Raw genomic sequence first — 26,407 nt, 5'->3', positions numbered from 1 at the left:
AACGGATAGGGAGGAATATATGTATGTGGCACTGTGGGGACATATATGTATCTGGCACTGTGGGGGCACCCATTTTTTGGTGTTTTTATATGTATGTGGCACTGTACAGGGGCTTTATTTGTATGTGGCACTGTACAACATGACTAAAAATGGGGTTATGACACAAGCTCATACTCCTACAAACGTCAAATCGAAAGGTGTGCGCATAAAAGTGGGGTGTGGCTTTGTGACAACTATGCCACGCCCCCATTTTTGCTCACGCGCCTTCGGCGTGCGCATGATATGGCTCTTACCCTAGACTACAGATCTTTTCTGGCTCTTTGCCACTGACTGGTTGGCCACCCCTGCACTACACAGCTCTGTTGAAGCCGCGGCCGTACTGACAAATTTATAATAAAGTATCTTTGGGATACTTTACAGCAGGCCTCATTTTTTTATTAATAAATATTTTTGAAACAAAAAAAACCTTCATTTAAGATGGTGCCATTACTTATGGGCCAGTGCACTGGTCTTGCCCCCCAGGTTAAAAGTTGCCAGCCAGCCCCTGCTAACAATAAAATAAGCTGTACCTTGTATAACTCATTTTGAGTTATGCCTATACTTGGTAAAGCAACAGATCATTTTGGGCCAATGTTATGGTATTGTTCCAATAAAACTAACTTTGATGACATAATGAACAAAATAAGAATTTACTTACCGATAATTCTATTTCTCGTAGTCCGTAGTGGATGCTGGGGACTCCGTCAGGACCATGGGGAATAGCGGCTCCGCAGGAGACAGGGCACAAAAATAAAGCTTTAGGATTAGGTGGTGTGTACTGGCTCCTCCCCCTATGACCCTCCTCCAAGCCTCAGTTAGGATACTGTGCCCGGACGAGCGTACACAATAAGGAAGGATATTGAACCCCGGGTAAGACTCATACCAGCCACACCAATCACACCGTATAACTTGTGATCTGAACCCAGTTAACAGTATGACAAACGTAGGAGCCTCTGAACAGACGGCTCACAACAAATAACAACCCGATTTTTTTGTAACAATAACTATGTACAAGTATTGCAGACAATCCGCACTTGGGATGGGCGCCCAGCATCCACTACGGACTACGAGAAATAGAATTATCGGTAAGTAAATTCTTATTTTCTCTAACGTCCTAAGTGGATGCTGGGGACTCCGTCAGGACCATGGGGATTATACCAAAGCTCCCAAACGGGCGGGAGAGTGCGGATGACTCTGCAGCACCGAATGAGAGAACTCAAGGTCCTCCTCAGCCAGGGTATCAAATTTGTAGAATTTTGCAAACGTGTTTGCCCCTGACCAAGTAGCAGCTCGGCAGAGTTGTAATGCCGAGACTCCCCGGGCAGCCGCCCAGGATGCGCCCACTTTCCTTGTGGAATGGGCCTTGACAGATTTAGGTTGTGGCAAGCCTGCCACAGAATGTGCAAGTTGAATTGTGCTACAAATCCAACGAGCAATCGTCTGCTTAGAAGCAGGAGCACCCATCTTGTTGGGTGCATACAATATAAACAGTGAGTCAGACTTTCTGACTCCCGCCGTTCTTGAAATATATATTTTCAATGCCCGGACCACGTCCAACAACTTGGAATCCTCCAACTCGTTAGTAGCCGCAGGCACCACAATAGGCTGGTTCAGGTGAAACGCTGACACCACCTTAGGCAGAAAATGAGGACGCGTCCGCAGTTCTGCCCTGTCCGTATGGAAAATCAGATATGGGCTCTTATATGATAAAGCCGCCAATTCTGATACTCTCCTGGCTGAAGCCAGGGCCAGTAGCATGGTTACTTTCCATGTAAGATACTTCAACTCCACCGATTTGAGCGGCTCAAACCAATGGGATTTGAGAAAATCCAAGACTACATTAAGATTCCACGGTGCCACTGGGGGCACAACCGGGGGCTGTATATGTAGTACTCCTTTTACAAAAGTCTGGACTTCAGGAACTGAAGCCAATTCTTTCTGGAAGAAAATCGACAGGGCCGAAATTTGAACCTTAATGGACCCCAATTTGAGGCCCATAGACAATCCTGTTTGCAGGAAATGTAGGAATCGACCCAGTTGAAATTCCTCCGTGGGGCCTTCCTGGCCTCACACCACGCAACATATTTTCTCCAAATGCGGTGATAATGTTGTGCAGTCACCTCCTTCCTGGCTTTTACCAGTGTAGGAATGACCTCTTCCGGAATGCCTTTTTCCCTTAGAATTCGGCGTTCAACCGCCATGCCGTCAAACGCAGCCGCGGTAAGTCTTGGAATAGACACGGTCCCTGCTGAAGCAGGTCCCGTCTTAGAGGTAGAGGCCACGGATCCTCCGTGAGCATCTCTTGAAGTTCCGGGTACCAAGTTCTTCTTGGCCAATCCGGAGCCACTAGTATCGTTCTTACTCCCTTTTGCCGTATAATTCTCAGTACTTTTGGTATGAGAGGCAGAGGAGGGAACACATACACTGACTGGAACACCCACGGTGTTACCAGAGTGTCCACAGCTATTGCCTGAGGATCTCTTGACCTGGCGCAATACCTGTCCAGTTTTTTGTTGAGGCGGGACGCCATCATATCCACCATTGGTTTTTCCCAACGGTTCACAATCATGTGGAAGACTTCTGGATGAAGTCCCCACTCTCCCGGGTGTAGATCGTGTCTGCTGAGGAAGTCTGCTTCCCAGTTGTCCACTCCCGGAATGAATACTGCTGACAGTGCTATCACATGATCTTCCGCCCAGCGAAGAATCCTTGCAGCTTCTGCCATTGCTGTCCTGCTTCTTGTGCCGCCCTGTCTGTTTACGTGGGCGACTGCCGTGATGTTGTCCGACTGGATCAACACCGGCTGACCCTGAAGCAGGGGTTTTGCCAGACTTAGAGCATTGTAAATCGCTCTTAGCTCCAGTATATTTATGTGAAGAGACATCTCCAGGCTTGACCATACTCCCTGGAAGTTTCTTCCCTGTGTGACCGCTCCCCAGCCTCTCAGACTGGCATCCGTGGTCACCAGGACCCAGTCCTGTATGCCGAATCTGCGGCCCTCTAACAGATGAGCACTCTGCAACCACCACAGAAGAGACACCCTTGTCCGTGGCGATAAGGTTATCCGCTGATGCATCTGCAGATGCGATCCGGACCATTTGTCCAGCAGATCCCACTGAAAAGTTCGTGCGTGGAATCTGCCGAATGGAATCGCTTCGTAAGAAGCCACCATCTTTCCCAGGACTCTTGTGCATTGATGCACAGACACTGTCCCTGGTTTTAGGAGGTTCCTGACAAGTTCGGATAACTCCCTGGCTTTCTCCTCCGGAAGAAACACCTTTTTCTGAACCGTGTCCAGAATCATTCCCAGGAACAGCAGACGTGTCGTCGGGGTCAACTGAGATTTTGGAAAATTCAGAATCCACCCGTGTTGTTGCAGCACTAGTTGGGTTAGTGCTACTCCGTCTTCCAGCTGTTCTCTGGACCTTGCCCTTATCAGGAGATCGTCCAAGTAAGGGATAATTAATACGCCTCTTCTTCGTAGAAGGATCATCATTTCGGCCATTACCTTGGTAAAGACCCGAGGTGCCGTGGACAATCCAAACGGCAGCGTCTGAAACTGATAATGACAGTTTTGCACCACGAACCTGAGGTACCCTTGATGTGAAGGGCAAATTGGGACATGCAGGTAAGCATCCTTTATGTCCAGGGACACCATAAAGTCCCCTTCTTCCAGATTCGCTATCACTGCTCTGAGTGACTCCATCTTGAACTTGAATTTTTGTATGTACAGGTTCAAAGATTTCAGATTTAGAATAGGTCTTACCGAGCCGTCCGGCTTCGGTACCACAAATAGCGTGGAGTAATACCCCTTTCCCTGTTGTAGGAGGGGTACCTTGACTATCACCTGCTGAGAAAACAGCTTGTGAATGGCTTCCAATACCGTCGCAAAGCAGACTTTAGGAACCGGCGAGGGGGAGTCTTCTCGAATTCCAACCTGTAACCCTGAGATACTACCTGCAGAATCCAGGGGTCCACCTGTGAGCAAGCCCACTGTGCGCTGAAATTCTTGAGTCGACCCCCCACCGCTCCTGAGTCCGCTTGTAAGGCCCCAGCGTCATGCTGAGGGCTTTGCAGAACCCTGGGAGGGCTTCTGTTCCTGGGCAGGGTGCTGCTTGCTGCCCTCTCTTACCCCTTCCTCTGCCCCGAGGCAGATATGACTGTCCTTTTGTCCGCTTGTTCTTATAGGACCGAAAGGACTGCGGCTGAAAAGACGGTGTCTTTTTCTGTTGGGAGGGGGTCTGAGGTAAAAAAGTGGATTTTCCGGCAGTTGCCGTGGCCACCAGATCCGATAGACCGACGCCAAATAATTCCTCCCCTTTATACGGCAATACTTCCATATGTCGTTTGGAATCCGCATCACCTGACCACTGTCGCGTCCATAAACTCCTTCTGGCAGATATGGACATCGCATTTACTCTCGATGCCAGAGTGCAAATATCTCTCTGCGCATCTCGCATATAAAGGAAAGCATCCTTTAATTGCTCTATAGTCAATAAAATACTGTCCCTATCCAGGGTATCAATATTTTCAGTCAGGGAATCCAACCAGACGACCCCAGCACTGCACATCCAGGCTGAGGCGATGGCTGGTCGCAGTATAACACCAGTATGTGTGTATATACTTTTTAGGGTAGTTTCCAGTCTCCTATCAGCTGGATCCCTGAGGGCGGCCGTATCAGGAGACGGTAACGCCACTTGTTTTGATAAGCGTGTGAGCGCCTTATCCACCCTAGGGGGTGTTTCCCAGCGCGCCCTAACCTCTGGCGGGAAAGGGTATAATGCTAATAACTTTTTTTAAATTAGCATTTTTCTATCTGGGTTAACCCACGCTTCATCACATACATCATTTAATTCCTCTGATTCAGGAAAAACTACAGGTAGTTTTTTCACCCCCCACATAATACCCCTTTTTGTGGTACTTGCAGTATCAGAGATATGCAAAGCCTCCTTCATTGCCGTGATCATATAACGTGTGGCCCTACTTGAAAATACGTTTGTTTCATCACCGTCGACACTAGATTCAGTGTCTGTGTCTGGGTCTGTGTCGACCGACTGAGGTAAAGGGCGCTTTACAGCCCCTGACGGTGTCTGAGACGCCTGGGCAGGTACTAACTGGTTTGCCGGCCGTCTCATGTCGTCAACTGATTTTTGTAATGTGCTGACATTATCACGTAATTCCATAAACAAAGCCATCCATTCCGGTGTCGACTCCCTGGGGGGTGACATCACCATTATCGGCAATTGCTCTGCCTCCACGCCAACATCGTCCTCATACATGTCGACACACACGTACCGACACACAGCAGACACACAGGGAATGCTCTTATCGAAGACAGGACCCCACTAGCCCTTTGGGGAGACAGAGGGAGAGTTTGCCAGCACACACCCAAGCGCTATAATATATATGGGAACAACCTTATATAAGTGTTGTTCCTTATAGCAGCTTAAATATATCCAATATATCGCCAAAAAATGCCCCCCCTCTCTGTTTTACCCTGTTTCTGTAGTGCAGTGCAGGGGAGAGTCCTGGGAGCCTTCCTCACAGCGGAGCTGAGCAGGAAAATGGCGCTGTGTGCTGAGGAGAATAAGCCCCGCCCCCTATTTCGGCGGGCTTTCCTCCCGTAGTTTTAGATAACTGGCATGGGTTAAATACATACATATAGCCTTAATGGCTACATGTGATGTATTCTTTTGCCATAAGGTATTAAAATATTGCTGCCCAGGGCGCCCCCAGCAGCGCCCTGCACCCTCCGTGACCGCTTGGTGTGAAGTGTGTGACAACAATGGCGCACAGCTGCAGTGCTGTGCGCTACCTTCATGAAGACTGAAGAGCCTTCTGCCGCCTGTTTCCGGACCTTCAATCTTCAGCATCTGTAAGGGGGGTCGGCGGCGCGGCTCCGGGACGAACCCCAGGGTGAGACCTGTGTTCCGACTCCCTCTGGAGCTAATGGTGTCCAGTAGCCTAAGAATCCAATCCATCCTGCACGCAGGTGAGTTGAAATTCTCTCCCCTAAGTCCCTTGATGCAGTGAGCCTGTTGCCAGCAGGACTCACTGAAAATAAAAAACCTAAAAAACTTTTTCTAAGCAGCTCTTTAAGAGAGCCACCTAGATTGCACCCTGCTCGGACGGGCACAAAAACCTAACTGAGGCTTGGAGGAGGGTCATAGGGGGAGGAGCCAGTACACACCACCTAATCCTAAAGCTTTATTTTTGTGCCCTGTCTCCTGCGGAGCCGCTATTCCCCATGGTCCTGACGGAGTCCCCAGCATCCACTTAGGACGTTAGAGAAAGTATTTTCTTGAAATTTGTTTTCCCATATTGTGAAATAAATAAAAATAATGTTAAAATTTAGCTATTGCATACACACTAGAACAGAGGTTCCCAAACGCGGTAAAGCACAACAACAGCCAGATTTTAGGAATATCCCTGCATGTGCCCTTATGGTGTAATCAAACTGACTGAGGTACTAATTAATCACTTATGCTTAAGCATGGATATCCTTAAAACTTGGACTGTTAGGGTGTCTTGAGCACCACATTTGACAACCACTGCAGTAGAGGCTTCCATTTTTAAGCCAATAGTCATGATAATGTATTACTAACATTACTGAGCAAGCTTGAACTGGTAATCTGGAAATTGTGGCATTTGCTAGAGGGGCGGATATGCCATTCATAGGAAGAGCGCAACTTCAGGCTTCACAAATTTTGTTGAGGTAACAGATTGGCCTTCGTAAGAATAATAGCTCTAGGCCTTACCTGCTGCATCAGTTCAGTCTCTTTTACTGTATTGGGTTGTTGATGTCACCCAGAAGAGAGATACATGCACCCACTTTTTATGGGGTGTGTCCAAAAATGACTGTTAATGAGGTAAGCATACCACCCAATAGTCCCCGTGTGTATTGAGGTGTTCAGCATTTCATGATTTGCATCATCACCTTCCAAGCAGGTAAGCAACCTTTGCGTGATAATGGTTTGCTCTCTCATAAGTCGGGAAGGGGGGGGGGGGGGGGTCTCCCCTGATTTTGTGAGCTTTCTGTACATTCTGGGAACGTAGATAACTAAAGTTACAACTCTAACCACTCTCTTTGTGGCTGCGCCTAGTCGCACCCACTAAGCGGCACGAAGCCTGCCCATACCGGCGTGAGCATGCGTATATTTGCACTCAGTAGCGGATCTTGCCACGGGCAAGCAGGACTTTTGCCCGGGGCGCCGCCTTCCGGAGGGCGCCGTCGCCGTCCGGAGGGCGCCGCACCATGGCAAGATCCGCCGCAGTACCCCCCGCTGTGCCCCCCCCTCTGGTCCCCCGCTGTGAAGGGAACCAGACGCTACGCGTCTAGTTTCCCTTCGTGGAGAGTACCTTTGCTGTGCGGTGCGCGATGACATCATTGCGCACCACACAGCATTGTGGCACAGACGCTAGGGGTCATAATTGACCTCTAGTGTCTATGCATCCGAGGAGAGGAGCAGCGCTGGCGGAGGTCTGCAGCGGTCTGGAATCAGGAGCGGGGATGTAAGTATACTTTTTTTTTTCTTTTCTTTCAGCGGCGCTACAAATGGGGGCGTAACTGGCCATGCCCCATATTAAGCCACGCCCCTAACATTTTGCCGGGGCGCCACAAGGGCAAGAACTGGCCCTGTTTGCACTCGCGACCCATAGGCATTGCATTGACGGGTTGCGGGTGCAAATAAGCGCAGCTAGTCATTACCGCGATGTGTATGCATGTGCATACGCATCACGGCAACGATAAGCCTGGCTACATCTGTATTATCAAGAGGTAAGTGACTCATGGGTCAGTATTGTCATACAGAAGGTACAGACTTTTTGCAGGAACACAGCAAGTGTAGTAATTGGCCTTGTTCAGGAAATTAACTCATGGCCTCAGTGCTGTGTGGCAGTAATGCTAACCACTGTGCCACGATGCTGCCCAAATACAGTACTGCTGACTGATGTGCCTCACTACTGCTCCAAGTTCACATCAGTCTGTACAATAAAGACTTTATTAACATAGTGGGCGAGATTCAAATCTTCTGTCCCCCCCCTCCCGTCCCCATCGCGCCCGCCGGCAGTTTTCAAATGTTACTGCCAATGGGTGCGATATCAGCATTTCAGCTCACCACCCCCAGGGGCGGGATTCAAATGTTTTATTGCCCCTGATCTCCCATCTAAAGTGACAGGAGATCACGGGGCGATATTCTAATGACCCCCGTTATCGCGCTGATTGCACCCATAAGAGACGGATTTAGCCACATAAAGCAGCTAAACCCGACTAAAGACATGGGCGCGATCGTGAAAAGTCCCGTTTCGGCGTCCAAACAGGTCACTTTTCGCGCATTTCAGCTCACCACCCCTGGGAGTGGTGAGCTGAAATGCTGATATCACACCCATCGGCAGTAACATTTGAACACTGCCAGCGGGCACGATGGGTGCGGGAGGGGGGGGGACAGAAGATTTGAATCCCACCCAGTTTGTCATGCTCATAACTAGAGCTCTCATCAAGCCCATTTGAATATCTGTGTCAATAGCTGAAAAGCATTTCTAGTTTCTATATTTTGTGCTCACTTATATGGCTATAAGTTGGGGTAGCAAATTACAAGTGAAGCTACCCCAATGGGCTTCACGTCAAATAATATAACAACAATTAAGTTTGTAATTGCGCCTGAGGTAAACAATACAATCATGGCCAGAATAACAATAGGGCAGATGGAGCTGCAGCTCCAAGCCCCCCATTGAAAATAGTCCCACTGAGCTCCCTGCAGTGCAGCTAGTAGCCAGTGCACTGCTGACAGGAAAAAAAAATAATTTCCTGTCAGCACATACAGCAGCTCACTCACTCTCCTCCGGCTGCCCATTCACCCCCACCCCCACCCCAAATTGGTTAGCCTGTGTCCTGACCTCTTCGTGTTGTAAGGGGGCGGGGCTTCGGACGGGCACGGGGGTGGAGCCTCGGAAATAGCTCCGAGACAGCAGCCTCCTGTCAAGACCCTTCCCCTCTTTCATGAGGCATGTTATTGTTGGAAAGCTGCAGCAGGTGGGCATGCATATCTCCGAGGCTCCGCCCCCATTCTCGTCTGAAGCTCCGCCCCCTCGTCCATCAAAACATAAATGTTTTTGCTGCAGCATACTATTCCTGCTGCAGCTTCCCAACAATAACATGCCTCATGAAAGAGGGGAAGGGTCTTGACAGGAGGCTGCTGTCTTTTAGGAGAGCTGGGTCCCTGGATGTCAGAGCTGAGGGGGCATGAAAAACCATGTGAGTAGCAGCCCACACCAGGCCCTGAGGTCTCCTATATAAGTGGTGTCTATGTCAGTAAGTTTTGAAGGGTGTGTGTGTGTCACTAAGTAAGTAGTGTCTGTCAGTAAGTAGTGTCAGTGTCAGTAGGTTTTGCGATGTGTGTGTGTGTCAGTAAGTAGTGTCAGAAAGTTTTGTATTGTGTCTGTCAGTAAGTTTTGCATTGTGTGTGTGTGTGTCAGTAAGTAGTGTCTGTCATTAAGTGGTGTCTATGTAAGTTTTGTGTTGTGCCGTGTGTCAGTATGTTTTGCGTTGTGTGTGTGTGTCACTCAGTCCTGCAAGTGTGGTGGTGCGCTCCGGTACGGCGTACCATTAAGAATGTGTCCGCCAGTTCGCCATACCCCGCCACACTGTAAAACACCACCACCAAGCTCCTAGATCTTGCTCGGAGGCGCCGCCAGCACCTTCTTCCTTTTCCAGGAAAAGGACTGCTGCGAGCCTGAAGGTGATGTCATCACCCTCCCGCACCTGCCAGACTGGCAGAGAAAAAGTGACGGTGGGGTGCCGGGCCAGCGGTGTGTGGGTGGTATTCAGTATACCAGTTGTTGGGATCCTGGCGCACAGTATACCGGCGCCGGAATCCCGACAACCGGCATACCTTACCTTTTCTCCCTCTTGGGGGTCCACGAACCCCCTGGAGGGAGGATAGCGTGGCGCTGACACGCGCCACTGTGCCCGCAAGGGGCTCATTTGCGCTCGCCCTGTTGTCGGGAAGCCGGCGGTCGGGATCCCGACGCCGGTATGCTGGCCGCTGGGGACCCGGCCTCCGGCAACTCATACTACACCCCGGTGAGTAGCTCTAATGGTTGGGACCCCTACCCACAAGTACAATGAGGCGGCACTCCCGAGTTTTGGTGGTGCATTAAGACTTATTGATCCAGAATCTTACTAAATAAATCTTACTGCACCAGCAAGACTCGGGAGTGCAGCCTCATTGTACACTGTCCACAGCTTGAAAAACCGAAGGAGGGCACTGGAGCAAATATTCACATCATAACAGGATGAGTGCTGGGTACACAGCTTATATATAATATTTTTTATTCTATAACAAGTGTCACATCCTGCTGTCCTTGTCTCTGTAGTCCGCAGGGACAGGGGGTGTCTGTGCCATGGATTCACATAATATATAACCACTCCACCTAGTGTCACATGGTCACATCCCTTAATGACATGTGACCACACCCACGGCGCGCAGGCACAGTACCACTGAGAAAAAAATTCTGTGTGCACCACTGGTGTCAGTAAGAAATGTCTGTCAGCAAGTAGTGTTTGTGTCAGTACATTTTGCATGTTGTCTGTGTCAGTAAGTTTTGTGTTGTGTTTGTGTGTCAGTAAGTGGTGTCAGTGTCAAAAAGTTTTGTGTTGTGCATGTGTGTCAGTAAGTAGTATTTTTGTCAGTATGTTTTGCATTGTGTGTGTTTGTTTGTTTGTAAGTCAGTAAGTGGTGTCTATGTCAGTTAGTTTTGTGTTATGTATGTGTCAGTAAGCAGTGTCTGTCAGTAGGTTTTGTACTGTGTGTGTGTCAGTAAGTAGTGTCTGTCAGTAAGTGGTGGTTGTCTGTGTCAGTAATACCCCTTTCACACCGCAAAAATAACCTGGTATAGACTGGGTATATTACCGGGTCAACACGTTTTGATGTGCATTGTGAAAGGGGTCATGGGCGAATTCCGGGTTGCCTGACCCGGTAATTCAACCCGGGAATAAAGAAGGGTTATTCCCGGGTTAAATACCAGGTCAGGTGCAGTGTGAACGGGTCACCCAGGTCGATGCAACCCGGGACCCGTTCACTGCATAGGGAGTGGCGGCGCAGAGATGATCTCATCTTCCAGCGCCACCTCCGTACCTGATGCCGACTCCATCTCCGCACACGGATGGCAACCCGAACCGGCAAATTGCCGGGTCGGGTTGGCGGTGTGTAGGGTCAAATGCCGGGTCCCACCCAGGAATGGACCCATTTCCAATTCCCAGGTGGGACCTGGCATTGTGATGTGAGAGCGGTATAAGTATTGTGTTGTGTGTGTGTGTCAGTAAGTAATGTCTGTGTCAGTAAGTTTTGTGCGTGTGTGTGTATCAGTCAGTAATATCTATCAGTAAGTGGTGTCTGTGTCGGTAAGTTTTGTGTTGTGCGTGTGTGTGTTAGTAAGTAGTTTATGTCAGTAAGTGGTGATTGTGTCAGTAAGCTTTGTGTTGTGTGTGTCAGTAAGTAGTGACTGTGTCACTCACATGGCATAGGCCACCCCCCCCCTATTTAGACCACACCCACACCACACTGATCACACCCCCATCACTAGTCACACCACCGCAGCGCTTGTCACACCTCCTGCCGAGGCACACAATAGGCCCTTCCTAAATTTCAGCGCCAGGCCCATATGGACCTTAATCTGGCACTGGATACAATATAATGTGATGTGATAAGTTGAAATGATTAAGAGTAATAATCTTTACTAGTTCAAAGAATGAATTATTTGAACTAGTAAAGATTATTACTCTTAATCATTCCATCTTATTACATCACATTATACCAGTGGCGGAACTACCGCCAGTGCAAGCAGTGCCTTGCACTGGGGCCCGCCACTGTCTAGGGGCCCAAAGCAGCGCGGCATGTAATGAGTCAGACTGACTCATTACATGGCGCTGTGTGCTGCGGGCAACCATCGCCCGCAGCACACAGCCGCCGCCGAGGACAGGAGAGGAGCAGCGGCTACGGGGGTGAAGGAGGAGGAGGGAGGTGGAGGAGCGAGCCGCAGCAGCGCACTGTAATTGGTAGAGGCGCTGCTGCTGCTGCTGTCCCTTTCCTTCCCCATAGGCTGTCCGCCGCTGTGAATGCTGGGAAGCGCATCCCAGCATTCACAGTGGCGGAGGACAACCAATGGGGAAGGAAAGGGACAGCAGCAGCAGCGCCTCCACCAATTACACAGCGCTGCTGCTGCTCCCTCCTCCACCTTCTCTCCTGCCCGGGATCATCATCTGCCAGAAGCTGCACGAGGAGCCTGAGCCAGCGGAGACTGTAAATATAATTCTCTTTCTTTCTTTCTTTCTTTCTTTCTTTCTTTCTTTCTTTCTTTCTTTCTTTCTTTCTTTCTTTCTTTTCTGTCTGCCTCATTGTGTAAAAAGGGGGTCTCTGTCTGCCGTTATGTGTAAAAAGGGGGTCACTGTCTGCCGTTATGTGTAAAAAGGGAGTCACTGTCTGCCGTTATGTGTAAAAAGGGGGTCGCTGTCTGCCGTTATGTGTAAAAAGGGGGTTGCTATCTGCCGTGATGTGTAAAAAGGGGACGCTATCTGCCGTGATGTGTAAAAAGGGGGATGCTGTCTGCCATACTGTGTAAAAAGAGGACGCTGTCTGCCGTAATGTGTAAAAAATGGGATGCTGTCTGCCGTAATGTGTAAAAAGGGGGACGCTGTCTGCCGTACTGTGTAAAAAGGGGACACTGTCTGCCATACTGTGTAAAAAGAGGACGCTGTCTGACGTAATATGTAAATAATGGGACGCTGTCTGCAGTAATGTGTAAAAAGGGGACGCTGTCTGCCGTAATGTGTAAAAAGGGGACGCTGTCTGCCGTAATGTGTAAAAAGGGGACGCTGGCTGCCGTAATGTGTAAAAAGGGGGACGCTGTCTGCCGTACTGTGTAAAAAGGGGACGCTGTCTGCCATACTGTGTAAAAAGAGGACGCTGTCTGCCGTAATGTGTAAAAAAATGGGACGCTGTCTCCCGTAATGTGTAAAAAGGGGACGCTGTCTGCCGTAATGTGTAAAAAATGGGACACTGTCTGCCGTAATGTGTAAAAAGGGGACGCTGTGGTACTATTTTGTGGCCACACCCCTTTCCCACAAAGCCATGCCGCTGTATTTTTTGGTGCGCCTACGGCGCGTACTGCCAATGTTTTGCAAGTAGGTGAGGGGGGCTCCGATGCCGTTTCTTGCACACAGTTACGGCCCTGTTGCTAGGTATCCATTTCTCTGGCCCTGAGCAGGTCCCCCTTACCAGATCCTCTCCAGGGGTGAGGGGGTGGACTTGGATGGGATGGGGGGCCCAAAGCATTTTGTCGCACCTGGGCCCACCGCTCGCTAGTTCCACCACTGCATTATACTATATTGTTTACCTCAGGCGCAATTACAAACCTAATTGTTGTTAGCTCAAAAGCAGGTGTCCAATCAATTTTAAGTAGCTATGTTTTAGAGCGGAATGGCTTAAGTACCACAATTTGATTGAGATACATCCCACCCACTATCTTCGGCATATCGGCATTGTTTTATTGGCGGTATGTAAGATCTCATAACCGCCGGGACTGCTCTTCCAATACAGAGGTCCTCATAGCAGTGAGAAGACTTCCGGGTTTATGACACAGGAGTCCTAATGCTTATGGCACAGCCATGTGCAGGCCACTGGGAATGGAGAGGGATCCTTCTGATCCCTCTCAGTGCTTTTTTGGCAAAACAAGCCCATAGGCTTCTAAGGCTATAACTACTAGGTTCAAACTCCGTAAAGTTACGCTATCCGGCGCTTGCTGCATGCGGGAACATCGCAGCCCCATAGAAACATGGGGAATGTGGTGCCGTTTTTCCACGCAGATATCTCTAAAGTCTCCTTTGGACCTTTTTTAATACATATGGGGATCCATATATGGTGCGATAAATCTCAGAAAACGGTTGTTTTTTGAGGTTTTGTTGCATTTCTATACGTGATACATCTCACCCTAAAAGAGAGATCGCTTGGGTACAGTGCTCAAGTTGGACAAACCGCTTATAGTACCCTGCAGTCTATCCTTTTTATTTGGGTTGTGGGCTGAGGACAGTTTCGGGCTTACCCTACCTTCTCTTGTTCTGACCTAACCCATCTTCCACCCATATTATGCCCTAGGTTCTGAACTTCTATCATTCTCCTCTTGACCGGATTGCTAGCCCTGCTTCCCAAAATCTTCCTAACACATCCCCCACGTATTATATGTGGTTATTGTAGATGTTTTTAAAGATGGCTATATCATCTTAGTAAACGTGAGTGAGGACTCAGGATCCCTCCACTAGGTGCCAGGAGGGCGGTGCATTCTTCATCATAAACAGTATCACTCTAATCTTGTACAAGTTGAACAGGTTGATATACACAAACCATTCCTGAGTCTTTTATATCAGTGTAATCTGACAGTATTTACTCAAGTCAAGTGTGGTAATGTACCCAGTACCTATTTAAAAAACAAAACAAAAAACAACAGGTTTTGGGGGATATCCAATTATCCCTGGTAAAACATCGGGTCTTGCGTTTTTCAGACTTTTTTCCGATGCTTCGCCGATTTTTTTTTTTTTCTGTACAGGCTATCTAAAATGGATCGCCTGTAGAACAAAAACACAAAAAACGAATCTCCCGAAAACACACAGGTTCAGTGAAACCTGTGTGCTGTCGGATGAAACAGCCCCGTTGCTGTTTCCGGGGATTATGCTTCGTCTGCCTGAGGCAGGTGAAAAAAAATCCCTGATAAACCGCGTCTCGTGCCGGCTTATCGGGGATAATTAGATAGCCCTCGGTGGGACTATTAGCCCCGGTAAATTACCAGGGCTAATAGGAAATCCCCCTTTGTACCCTATTCTGGGTCTGGGCACCTGACCACATCTGATCATGGATTGCCATAGCTGATTCTCATTGATGACATGGTTGCCCTTAAATTTGTGTCTCCAAGTCTCTGGTGCAATAATATAACATTTCAGGAAGCCCTCTCTTGCTATTTCTTGTTCTGCATGGCTCCTGGGTCCTTCAGAACACAATCTAAATGGCTTGGTGGCCTTCAGCACAGATGATGGATTATTAATATATTTTAATATATTGTCACACATATTTTAATGTTTCTATACAAAAAGCACGGTACCGCGCTTAATAAAAAAATAAAAAATGGGGTCCCAACCATGCATTCTTACTTTTCTAGGGGTATAGGTCATTTCCTGCTCAATTAATATACAGTACATTGTTTATCACAATCCCTATTTCAGTATCATTATTGTTGTAACATACATTTATCTTACTATAGGAGCAGCATTCAGCCCTAATAGATGACATAGCTAAACTGGAGCAGAAGAAGTGGGAAACAGAGTCCTTGACCCAGAAGGTGCAGGACAGAGGGAATTCTGCAGAGAGTACCTTATTGGAGAATGAAAAACAGCTGCATGAAAAGGAGCTAAAGTTTCAGGTTAGTATGGATCAGCTACTAATTCCCAGGATGCGTCCCACCTCTAATATGGTACCTCTCCTCTTGTATGTTAAGTGCTTTCTTCACTCATACTTGTATATATATCTGTAACTATAGCTTGTCTATTCTCAAAAGTACTAAAGCTAGACAGCTAGACAGATAGTAACTGCCTGTATAGATTAGCCTCCCAGTCCTAGTAAAACCAATATATTTTACCAGTATCAAAAAAACAGACAAACTGAAACTGACACATAGAGGAACTATCAGCTGTTTTTTTTTTTTTTTTTCAGTTTGTAAACTGAACTAAATAACAATGGGGGTAATTCCAAGTTGATCGCAGCAGGATTTTTTATAGCAATTGGGCAAAACCATGTGCACTGCAGGGGAGGCAGATATAACGTGCAGAAAGAGTTAGATTTGGGTGGGTTATTTTATTTCTGTGCAGGGTAAATACTGGCTGCTTTATTTTTACACTGCAAATTAGATTGCAGATTGAACACACCCCACCCAAGTCTAACTCTCTCTGCATCTCATCTCAAATGAAAAAATAGTTTAATCTAAAATCAGCGATCTGGAGAACCCAGCTGCGCTGCAATACCAACATAACAGCAGTGTGCAGAAAAACGTTATTTCTGACCAGTGCAATTTATAGGGTGTGTTCCAACACACAGAACGTTACTACCACCAGTCCCTATGCCACGGTGACTATGCTGTCTTCATAGGAAGCAATTAAATATGAAAAATGGAAATCACTTCAAGAAGATTATTCAAAATAGTGACAGACTATCACAGTGCTCATATCGATATGTTGGATCAACACACTGCCTATTGATATGATCAGCAGAAACAAATTGATATTTTTGAATAACAGCAGTGTATGCAGGAGACTGGCATCTTCAAGAAAAAAATTCCCATTAGCTAATATGTTGTTATATTAAGGATTTGTTTCAATGCTCCCTTGGCATGGAAAGTGTGGAATGCCTGTAAGAGCAGCTGCTTTTCCTTCTGCGTTTATCCTCATTGTGTTTAGCAGATGATTGTTAATAGATGCATTCCAGGCATCCCTGCTCCTGGAGACCAGGGCAATGAAAGTCAAACATTGGGACCGATTCTGAGGGCTTGATTTGGATTTGTTCGCAAACCCGGTGGTTTAGGTACAAATCCGGTGGTGGTGGAACTGCACATGCTCAGAATGGTTCCTGCATGATCGCTTGCAGTCCTCCCTTTGCTGCAGCATGGCAATCATTGTTTGGGGGGTGGCGCTGGGGCAGCGACCTGGACCGATCTACAAAACGGGGGACTGTCACCCCCCGATGTTAGGCATTCTGAGCCCAGGGTCTGTGTCGCTGGAAGCAGACTTCCTGGATTTGGCAGAGGCGTTCCAATGGTCAGTCTGAGTAAGCTGATGGCAGAGGGCTATGACCATAACAACCATCAAGCGTCTTCGGACACAGCACTCGGATCACGGATGCATGCAGGAGGCGCCTTTTTCCTAGATCCCTCCTGCTGCATTAGCATTTCAGTTGTACTGTACATATCGAAATTAGGCCCTGGGTTGGGAACAAAGTAAGAAAGAGCCATCTCCCAGAAACACTCAACACATTTCTCAGACCAAATGTCTCAGTTGCTACTGTGTAAATACTGTGGAATGCAAGCGTTGTGCGACTTTTCAGCAACTTGGATGTATGCATAGTTGAAAACCTCAACCATTTGCATGAATATTGGCATTGCGTGTGACTTAGAAACAGGAACTATGTATATAGGCCGTGCTATTGGCATCTTGGAGGAAAGAAAACTCTCATCGTAACCGTTATAACTTTTTTACTATTTGTTTTTTTATGAGCCACTGTAGAATAAAATGTATAGTTATATCAATGTTCAAACAAGTTGTCATAAATGTTCTATCCAACTAACCCATATTGATTTTATTGTCTGTTAGGAGAGTGTTAGAAACATTTCGTTGGAGAATCAAAAGCTGAAGGAACAGGCAGAAGACATAAAAGAGAGGATTGTCTATTTTGAACAAGAAACAAAGAAACTAGAAGATGTAAGTAGCCTGGACACAGTATGGATGATTTCTAATAACCATGTTGTAACTGATGTGTAAATACTGAGTGACTTGTTTCTATATTGAAACTTATGTTTAAAGTACATCCATTGCCTAAACACAGAGGAGGCAGCAAATTGTGAGCTAAACCAATATCATACCTCCTTGGGAGAGGGTTCACTACGGCTGGCCGGCGGTCGGGCTCCCGGCGACCAGCATCCCGGCGCCGGGAGCCCGACCGCCGGCTTACCGACAGCGTGGCGAGCGCAAATGAGCCCCTTGCGGGCTCGCTGCGCTCGCCACGCTGCGCTCGCCACGCTGCGGGCACGGTGGCGCGCCACGAGGGAAAATAAGTGTCGGTATGCCGGCTGTCGGGCTCCCGGCGCCGGTATACTGAGCGCCGGGAGCCCGACCGCCGGCATACAGAAGACCACCCCTTGGGAGAGTGTAGTTGTATCTGCATCACGGAGGTGCATGACCATACGCTGCCCCTTATTTCCCTCTGGTTCCTTCCAGTCAGGCTTTCAGTGCCTCCACAAGAGTGGCAGGTGCTGGTAGCACCCCTACATCCTCTCATCTGCTTGACAGATTGGGATAATAACGTTGCATGAAGGTCACTGTAGATTCCTCCCACTGATAAGATAAGACAAGTTCTTGCACAGCGCTTTGCCCAGGAGTCCATCTCTTGGAGTTCAATTAATGTTTGTCTTCAGTGACTTCCTGAGATATTTCAGCCACATGACGTTCATTCGCAGCCAACTGGCACTCATCCACTCCTGGAGTTAAGCTAGATAGCCATTTAGGGTTGCTATTGGGTTATCAGTACCCGGAGCAAAGGACAAGTACAGTTGTGTATCATCTGCATAGCCCATGGTGCCTGTTTATTTCACCCAGCAGGAGCATGTATACTGCAAAAAGCATGGGGGATAGTATAGAACCTTGTGGGACACCACATGGCAATGGCACTGATGGTGATGAGTATACTCCAGACGATACTCTCTGTGACCTGCCTGTGAGAAAGGATTTGAACCAGCTTAGGACTGTGCCATCCAGTCCACAATAATGTATCAGTCGCTCACTCAGAAGCCCATGGTCCACGGTATCAAATGCTGCAGAGAGAGCCAGATGGATTAATATTGAACAGTCACCTCTGTCTCTTGCCATCAGAAGATCATTTAACTTTGCCATCAGAAGATCATTTAACACACACACCAGGGCTGTTTCAGTGCTATGTCTTCTCCTGAATCCTGATTGGAATGGATCATAGATATCATGGGTTGTCAGGCGGGTTTCCAGTTGATTTGCAATCACTTTCTCAATAACCTTTCCGGAAGGTTTGATACCAATCTGTAGTTGGTCATGCAGTCGGGATCTAAATTAGTTTTTTTTAAGAAGAGGTCTAACAATTGCTTCCTTTAGGGGTCCAGGAAAAATGCCTGTCTGCAAAGAGCATTGAACAATTTTTGCAAAGACAGGACCAATTGGGTGGTCTTCAGTATGCCGACTGACGGGATCCCGGCAGCCGGCATACCGACACTTATTCTCCCTCGTGGGGGTCCATGACCCCCCTGGAGGGAGAATAAAATAGCGTGGCGCGCGCCACCGTGTCCGTAGCGTGGCGAGCGCAGCGAGCCCGCAAGGGGCTCATTTGCGCTCGCCACACTGTCGGTAAGCCGGCGGTCGGCCTCCCGGCGCCGGTATGCTGGTTGCCGGGAGCCCGACCGCCGGCATACCATAGTGAACCCGGACCAATTATATCCATACAACCTATTAGAAGCTTGGTTGAGGCAGGGTCCAGATCACAGGTGGTGGGACGCAAAATCTGAGCAATTTCAGCAATGTCCTTTACATCCACTGGGTTAAAGCTGGTCCATGAAGGCAGGTGGCTTATAATGGCAGGCTTTGTAGTTTGGCACTCCTTTGATGGCACTGTGGAGATTCCAGCCCGGATGGTGGATATTTTATCTGGAAAAAGGGGTTTGCAAACTCGTTGCATCTTGCCTGGGAGAGTGTTTCATCAGTCTGCGGGCATGCTGGCTTGCAAAGCATCTCCACTGTGCGGAAAAGTTCAGCTGGCCTATTGTTTGCTGCCGTGATCTCATTTGACAGGAACTGTGATTTCTTACGGGTGATTGTCGATTGCTATTCATTGTTATGCTTTATTAGTTTTATTTTGACATCCACTAGGTTAGTCTTCCTCCATCGTCTTTGCAGTCTACTCTTCCTTTTCTTGAGCTTACTAACACTGTTGTCGAACCAGGGAGCTCGACGTTGTGTTTTTTTTTTACGAGGTCTTATACGCACATGGGCGATAATATCAATTGCAGCCATAACATCCCTATTATAATAACGGACTAGGGAACAGGGATCTTTGCAGGCACCCAGTATAGCAGAGAGATCCAGATTTGCTGCTAGAGCCTGGGGAGTCATACCCCTCCTTGGACGATACCTGGTCAACTCCACGGGCAGAGATCTTATTTGAGGGGTTGCAACTGAGAACCAAAGGGAGTGGTGGTCTGACCAGATGACTGGGTTTTGTAGACAAATAATAAAATGACTGAGAAGGAAGATCTAATTTGACAGTGGGCGGTACTGCGAGATGACATTGGGCCTAATTCAGAGTTGATTGCAGCAGCAAATTTGTTAGCAGTTGGGCAACACCATGTGCACTGCGGGGGTGGGGCAGATGTAACATGTGCAGAGAAAGTTGGATTTGAGTGTGGAGTGTTCAAACTGAAATCTAAATTGCAGTGTAAAAATAAAGCAGCCAGTATTTACCCTACACAGAAACAAAATAACCCACCCAAATTTAACTCTCTCTGCACATGTTATATCAGCCCCCACTGCAGTGCACATGGTTTTGCCCAACTGCTAACAAATTTGCTGCTGCGATTAACTCTGAATTACCCCCATTATCCCTGCACATAGGGCATGATTCAGAGATGCATGCTATTACATATGCGTCTGCCACTTGTTACGGAATAGCAGCAGTAATAATATGCAAATGCTAACTTCAGCCTTCCCCTTATGTACTAACATACGCTGTGTATTCGGCAACACTGCCGGTGGTTCTAAACAATCCACCATCAGCACATCATCATATTCACCATCAACACTTTTAGCTGCCTAAGGTAGGTGCAGAGACTTCTTCTGAACTCTGGTTAATCATTGCCTCTGTGGTTGCGGTTGTGTGTCGGAGAATGCAGCCGCTTTCACTGACAAGCCCGCCTTTCTTTGCGTTCAGTTCAGGCCACCTCCCAGTCACCACATAGGAATTCCCATGGTTCCTTATGCCAGCAGCCCTGTATGCTACAGTGTAGACTCCGTGTCACATATGCGTCGTAGGGGTTTTCAGAATTTTGTACGCATTCGCAGCAGCAAATAATCACTCAGCTGCGCATTCATCATCATTGCATACACCTTTATCAGGCCCAGAACGTTTATGCTCTTTTTCCTAAGTTTGTACAGTGTTGCACTATACTAGGGGTGGGCAGTATACGGCCCACGGGCGCAAACCAATCCTGCCTGACCACCTTCTCCCCACCAGTGCACAATGACAAGAGGGCCGACTGGCTGGGCTGCTTGTCATTGCGCTATAGCAGGTGGCCAGGTGCACGTCATGAGTGCCGCTGAGGAAGCCCAGGCGCATTATGAGCATTGTCAGCTGGGATTACCTTGCGACGTCAGGTACTAGGCGGTGTTGGGGGCGGAGCCAAAAGCAGAGCTTTGATGCGGGCAGCGGGAAACTTGAATATTTGCAGTATTGTAGTTGCACAGCGGTGAAACATCACTTGCTGGAGGGTGGCAGCGGGAACTGCCTGTCAAGGGGGTCAGGGGTGCCTGGGGTGGGGTGGGGAGCCGGTAACTCCGCCAATGGAGAATAGGGAGAATCTGGTAACCGGGGGAAGGGGGGGGGGGGGGGGGGAGCTGGTCATTTTGCCCAGAGGGGGAGGGAGAAGCTGGTAATCTGAGAGAGAGGGGGAGGGGGGAGCTGGTGACTTTTCCCAGAAGACAGAGGAGCTGCTGGTATTGATGACATCATTATACTGGATGCTATTTCTTTGCCTATAGTGGCTTTTAGACATTAGTATTTATTTTGCCTGTAAATAATCACATATATAATGCATATGGGGGAGGGGGGTGCTTGTTTATATACCAGTATATAAATATAAAGGGGCTTATAGATAGCTGCATTTTCTCTTACGTCCTAGAGGATGCTGGGGACTCCGTAATTACCATGGGGTATAGACGGGCTCCGCAGGAGACATGGGCACTATAAAGAACTTCAGATGGGTGTGCACTGGCTCCTCCCTCTATGCCCCTCCTCCAGACCTCAGTTAGATCCTGTGCCCAGAGGAGACTGGGTGCATTACAGGGGAGTTCTCCTGAGTTTCTCTGAAAAAGAATTTTGTTAGGTTTTTTATTTTCAGGGAGCACTGCTGGCAACAGGCTCCCTGCATCGTGGGACTGAGGGGAGAGAAGCAGACCTACTTAAATGATAGGCTCTGCTTCTTAGGCTACTGGACACCATTAGCTCCAGAGGATCGGAACGCAGGTCTCTCCCTCGCCGTTCGTCCCGGAGCCGCGCCGCCGTCCTCCTCACAGAGCCGGAAGATAGAAGCCAGGTGAGTATAGGAAGAAAGAAGACTTCAAAGGCGGCAGAAGACTTCAGATCTTCTCTGAGGTAACGCGCAGCGATAACGCTGCGCGCCATTGCTCCCACACACAACACACACTGCAGGCACTGATGGGTGCAGGGCGCAGGGGGGGCGCCCTGGGCAGCAATAATAAACCTCTAGGACTGGCTAACAGGCATATATAGGCTGCGGAGGCAATACAGGTTGAGTATCCCATATCCAAATATTCCGAAATACGGAATATTCCGAAATACGGACTTTATTGACTGAGAGTGAGATAGTGAAACCTTTGTTTTTTGATGGCTCAATGTACACAAACTTTGTTTAATACACAAAGTTATTAAAAATATTGTATTAAATGTCCTTCAGGCTGTGTGTATAAGGTGTATATGAAACATAAATGAATTGTGTGCATGTAGACACACTTTGTTTAATGCACAAAGTTATAAAAAATATTGGCTAAAATTACCGTCAGGCTGTGTGTATAAGGTGTATATGAAACATAAATGCATTCTGTGCTTATATTTAGGTCCCATCACCATGATCTCTCATTATGGTGTGCAATTATTCCAAAATACGGAAAAATCCCATATCCAAAATACCTCTGGTCCCAAGCATTTTGGATAAGGGATACTCAACCTGTATATATTAAAATCCCCCGCCAGTGTTGAAAAATTGAGCGGGACCGAAGCCCGCCACTGAGGGGGCAGAGCTTGGTCCCACAGCACTAACCAGCGCCATTTTCTCCACAGCACACTGCAGAGAAGCTGGCTCCCCGGACTCTCCCCTGCTGAACACGGTGACACAGGGCAAAAAAGAGGGGGGGGGGGGGGCACTTGTAAGGAGCAGTGAGTGTATAGATAAACATATATTTATGTAAAAGCGCTGTGTATCTGGGAATCTTGTTTCCAGTGTCAGTTGGCGCTGGGTGTGTGCAGGCATACTCTCTCTCTGTCTCTCCAAAGGGCCTTATTGGGGAACTGTCTCCATATAGATATATCCCTGAGTGTGTGGGGGTGTCAGTACGCGTGTGTCGGCATGTCTGAAGCGGAAGGCTCGTCTAAGGAGGAGGTGGAGCAGATGATTGTGGTGTCTCCGTCGGCAACGCCGACACATGATTGGATGGATATGCTGAATGTTTTAAATGCAAATGTGTCTTTATTGCATCAGAGGTTGGACAAAGCAGAGTCCAGGGATAGAACAGGGAGTCAATCCATGGCTTTGGCTGTGTCACAGGGTCCTTCAGGGTCTCAGAAACGTCCCCTGTCCCAAGTAGCACACACTGATACCGACACAGATTCTGATTCCAGTGTCGACTACGATGATTCGAGGTTACACCCAAGGGTGGCCAAAAGTATTCATTATATGATTATTGCAATAAAGGATGTTTTACATATCACTGATGACCCCTCTGAACCCCGACAAGAGGATACACATTTTTAAGGAAAAGAAACCTGAGGTAACCTTTCCCCCATCTCATGAGCTAAACGCGTTATTTGAAAAGGCTTGGGAAACTCCAGACAAGAAACTGCAGATTCCCAAAAGAATTCTTATGGCGTATCCTTTCCCTGCGCAGGACAGGTTACGGTGGGAATCCTCACCCAGGGTGGACAAGGCCTTAACACGCTTGTCCAAAAAGGTGGCGCTGCCGTCTCCAGACACGGCCGCCCTCAAGGATCCTGCTGATCGCAGACAGGAAACTACCTTAAAAATCAATTTATACACATACGGGGGCCTTGCTCAGACCGGCAATAGCGTCGGCTTGGGTTTGTAGCGCTGTTGCGGCTTGGACGGATACCTTGTCAGCTGACATTGATACCCTGGATAAGGATACCATTTTATTGACCTTGGGTCACATTAAAGACGCAGTCTTATATATGAGAGAGACGTTCAGAGGGACGTTGGTCTGCTAGGTTCAAGAGCGAACGCCATGGCGATTTCTGCGAGGCGAGCCCTGTGGACCCGCCAATGGTCGGGTGATGTCGACTCGTAGAAGCATATGGAAGTTTTGCCTTACAAAGGTGAGGATTTATTTGGGGAAGGTCTCGCGGACCTGGTTTCCACAGCTACCGCGGGCAAATCTACTTTTTTACCTTATGTTTCCCCACAGCAAAAGAAAACGCAGCAATATCAGATGCAGTCCTTTCGGTCGCATAAGTCCAGAAGAGGTTGGGGCTCTTCCTTCCTCGCCAGAGGTAAGGGAAGAGGGAAAAAGCAACATGCTACGGCTAGTTCCCAGGAGCAGAAGTCCTCCCTGGCTTCTACTAAATCCACCGCATGACGCTGGGGCTCCACTGAGGGAGTCTGCGCCGGTGGGGGCACGTCTTCGACTCTTCAGCCACGTCTGGGTTCAGTCAGAGGTGGATCCTTGGGCAATGGAAATTGTGTCCCAAGGTTACAAACTGGAATTCGAAGACGTGCCTCCTCGCCGGTTTTTCAAATCGGCCTTACCAGCTTCTTCCCCAGAAAGGGAGATAGTTTTAGCTGCTATTCAAAAACTGTGTCAACAACAAGTGGTTGTCAAGGTTCCCCTACTTCAACAGGGGCAGGGGTACTATTCAACCCTGTTTGTGGTCCCGAAACCGGATGGCTCGGTCAGACCCATTTTAAATTTAAAATCCCTAAACCTGTACTTGAAAAAGTTCAAATTCAAGATGGAATCGCTCCGGGCAGTTATCTCCAGCCTGGAAGGGGGGGATTTTACGGTGTCACTAGACATAAAGGATGCATACCTTCATGTCCCCATATATCCCCTTCATCAGGCGTACCTGAGATTCGCTGTACAGGAATGTCATTACCAGTTTCAGACGTTGCCGTTTGGGCTTTCCACGGCCCCGAGGATTTTCACCAAGGTAATGGCGGAAATGATGGTGCTCCTGCGCCGGCAGGGAGTCACAATTATCCCGTACTTGGACGATCTCCTGATAAAAGCGGGATCAAGAGAACAGTTGGTTCCAACGACTCGGCTATCTTTCTTGGGCATGATTCTGGACACAGAACAGAGGGTTTTTCTCCCGATGGAAAAAGCCCAGGAACTCCAGAACATGGTCAGAGACCTGTTGAAACCGAAAAGGGTGTCAGTTCATCAATGCACTCGAGTACTGGGGAAAATGGTAGTGATGAGCGGATTCGGTTTTACTCCGTTTTACTCGGTTCTCAAAACAGAATCTTATTGACTCACTGATGTCACGTGTTTTGGATAGCCAATAAGATTCTGTTTTGAGAACCGAGTAAAACCGAATCCGCTCATCACTAGAAAATGGTGGCGTCCTACGAGGCCATCCCCTTCGGCAGGTTTCATGCGAGGACTTTTCAGTGGGATCTTCTGTACAAATGGTCCGGGTCCCATCTTCACATTAATCAGAAAATCAGCCTGTCCCCAAAGGCCAGGGTGTCTCTCCTGTGGTGGCTGCAGAGTGCTCACCTTCTAGAGGGTCGCAGGTTCGGCATTCAGGACTGGGTTCTGGTGACCACGGACGCGAGCCTCCGAGGATGGGGAGCAGTCACGCAAGGAAAAAAATTTCAGGGATTATGGTCAAGCCAGGAGGCTTGTCTACACATCAACGTACTGGAATTGAGGGCCATATACAACGGCCTGTGTCAAGCGGAGAATCTTCTTCGCGGCCTACCGGTTCTGATTCGGTCAGACAACGTCACAGCCGTGGCTCATGTAAACAGACAAGGCGGAACAAGGAGCAGGGTGGCAATGGCGGAAGCCACCAGGATTCTTCGCTGGGCGGAAAATCATGTAAGCGCTTTGACAGCAGTCTTCATTCCGGGAGTGGACAACTGGGAAGCAGACTTCCTCAGCAGACACGATCTCCATCCAGGAGAGTGGGGACTTCATCAAGAAGTGTTTGCAGAGATAACAAGTCGTTGGAGACTTCCTCAAATAGACATGATGGCGTCACGCCTCAACAAAAAGCTTCGGAGGTATTGTGCCAGGTCAAGGGACCCTCAGGCAGTAGCGGTCGACGCCCTAGTGACACCGTGGGTGTTTTGGTCGGTCTATGTGTTTCCTCCTCTTCCACTCATATCAAAGATATTGAGAATCATAAGACGAAAAAGAGTGCGGACAATACTCATTGTTCCCGATTGGCCTCGAAGGGCCTGGTATTCAGATCTTCAGGAAATGCTCAGAGAAGATCTGTGGCCTCTTCGTCTCAGAGAGGACCTGTTGCAACAGGGGCCCTGTGTGTTCCAAGACTTACCGCGGTTA

The 26,407-nt window shown here is 48.3% G+C and overlaps 1 protein-coding gene across 3 annotated transcripts in view; it reads left to right on the top strand.

Moving 5' to 3' along the window:
- Positions 1-26,407, top strand: part of IFI35 (interferon induced protein 35) — a 187,748-nt gene that overhangs the window by 134,960 nt on the left and 26,381 nt on the right. For 2 of the 3 annotated variants that reach the window (XM_063960083.1, XM_063960084.1), the window contains 2 exons: positions 15,346-15,504; positions 17,444-17,551. In XM_063960083.1, coding sequence (XP_063816153.1) covers positions 15,346-15,504; positions 17,444-17,551 — 267 coding nt within the window. Of the gene's footprint in view, positions 1-9,028; positions 9,293-15,345; positions 15,505-17,443; positions 17,552-26,407 lie in introns of those variants that run through there. The other variant, XM_063960085.1, reaches the window with a different exon arrangement.

Source organism: Pseudophryne corroboree, chromosome 3, assembly GCF_028390025.1.
Source record: "Pseudophryne corroboree isolate aPseCor3 chromosome 3, aPseCor3.hap2, whole genome shotgun sequence".
NCBI lineage: Eukaryota > Metazoa > Chordata > Amphibia > Anura > Myobatrachidae > Pseudophryne > Pseudophryne corroboree.
The sequence above is the reverse complement of the archived record's forward strand: the minus strand, read 5'-3'. Positions and strand labels throughout refer to the sequence as shown.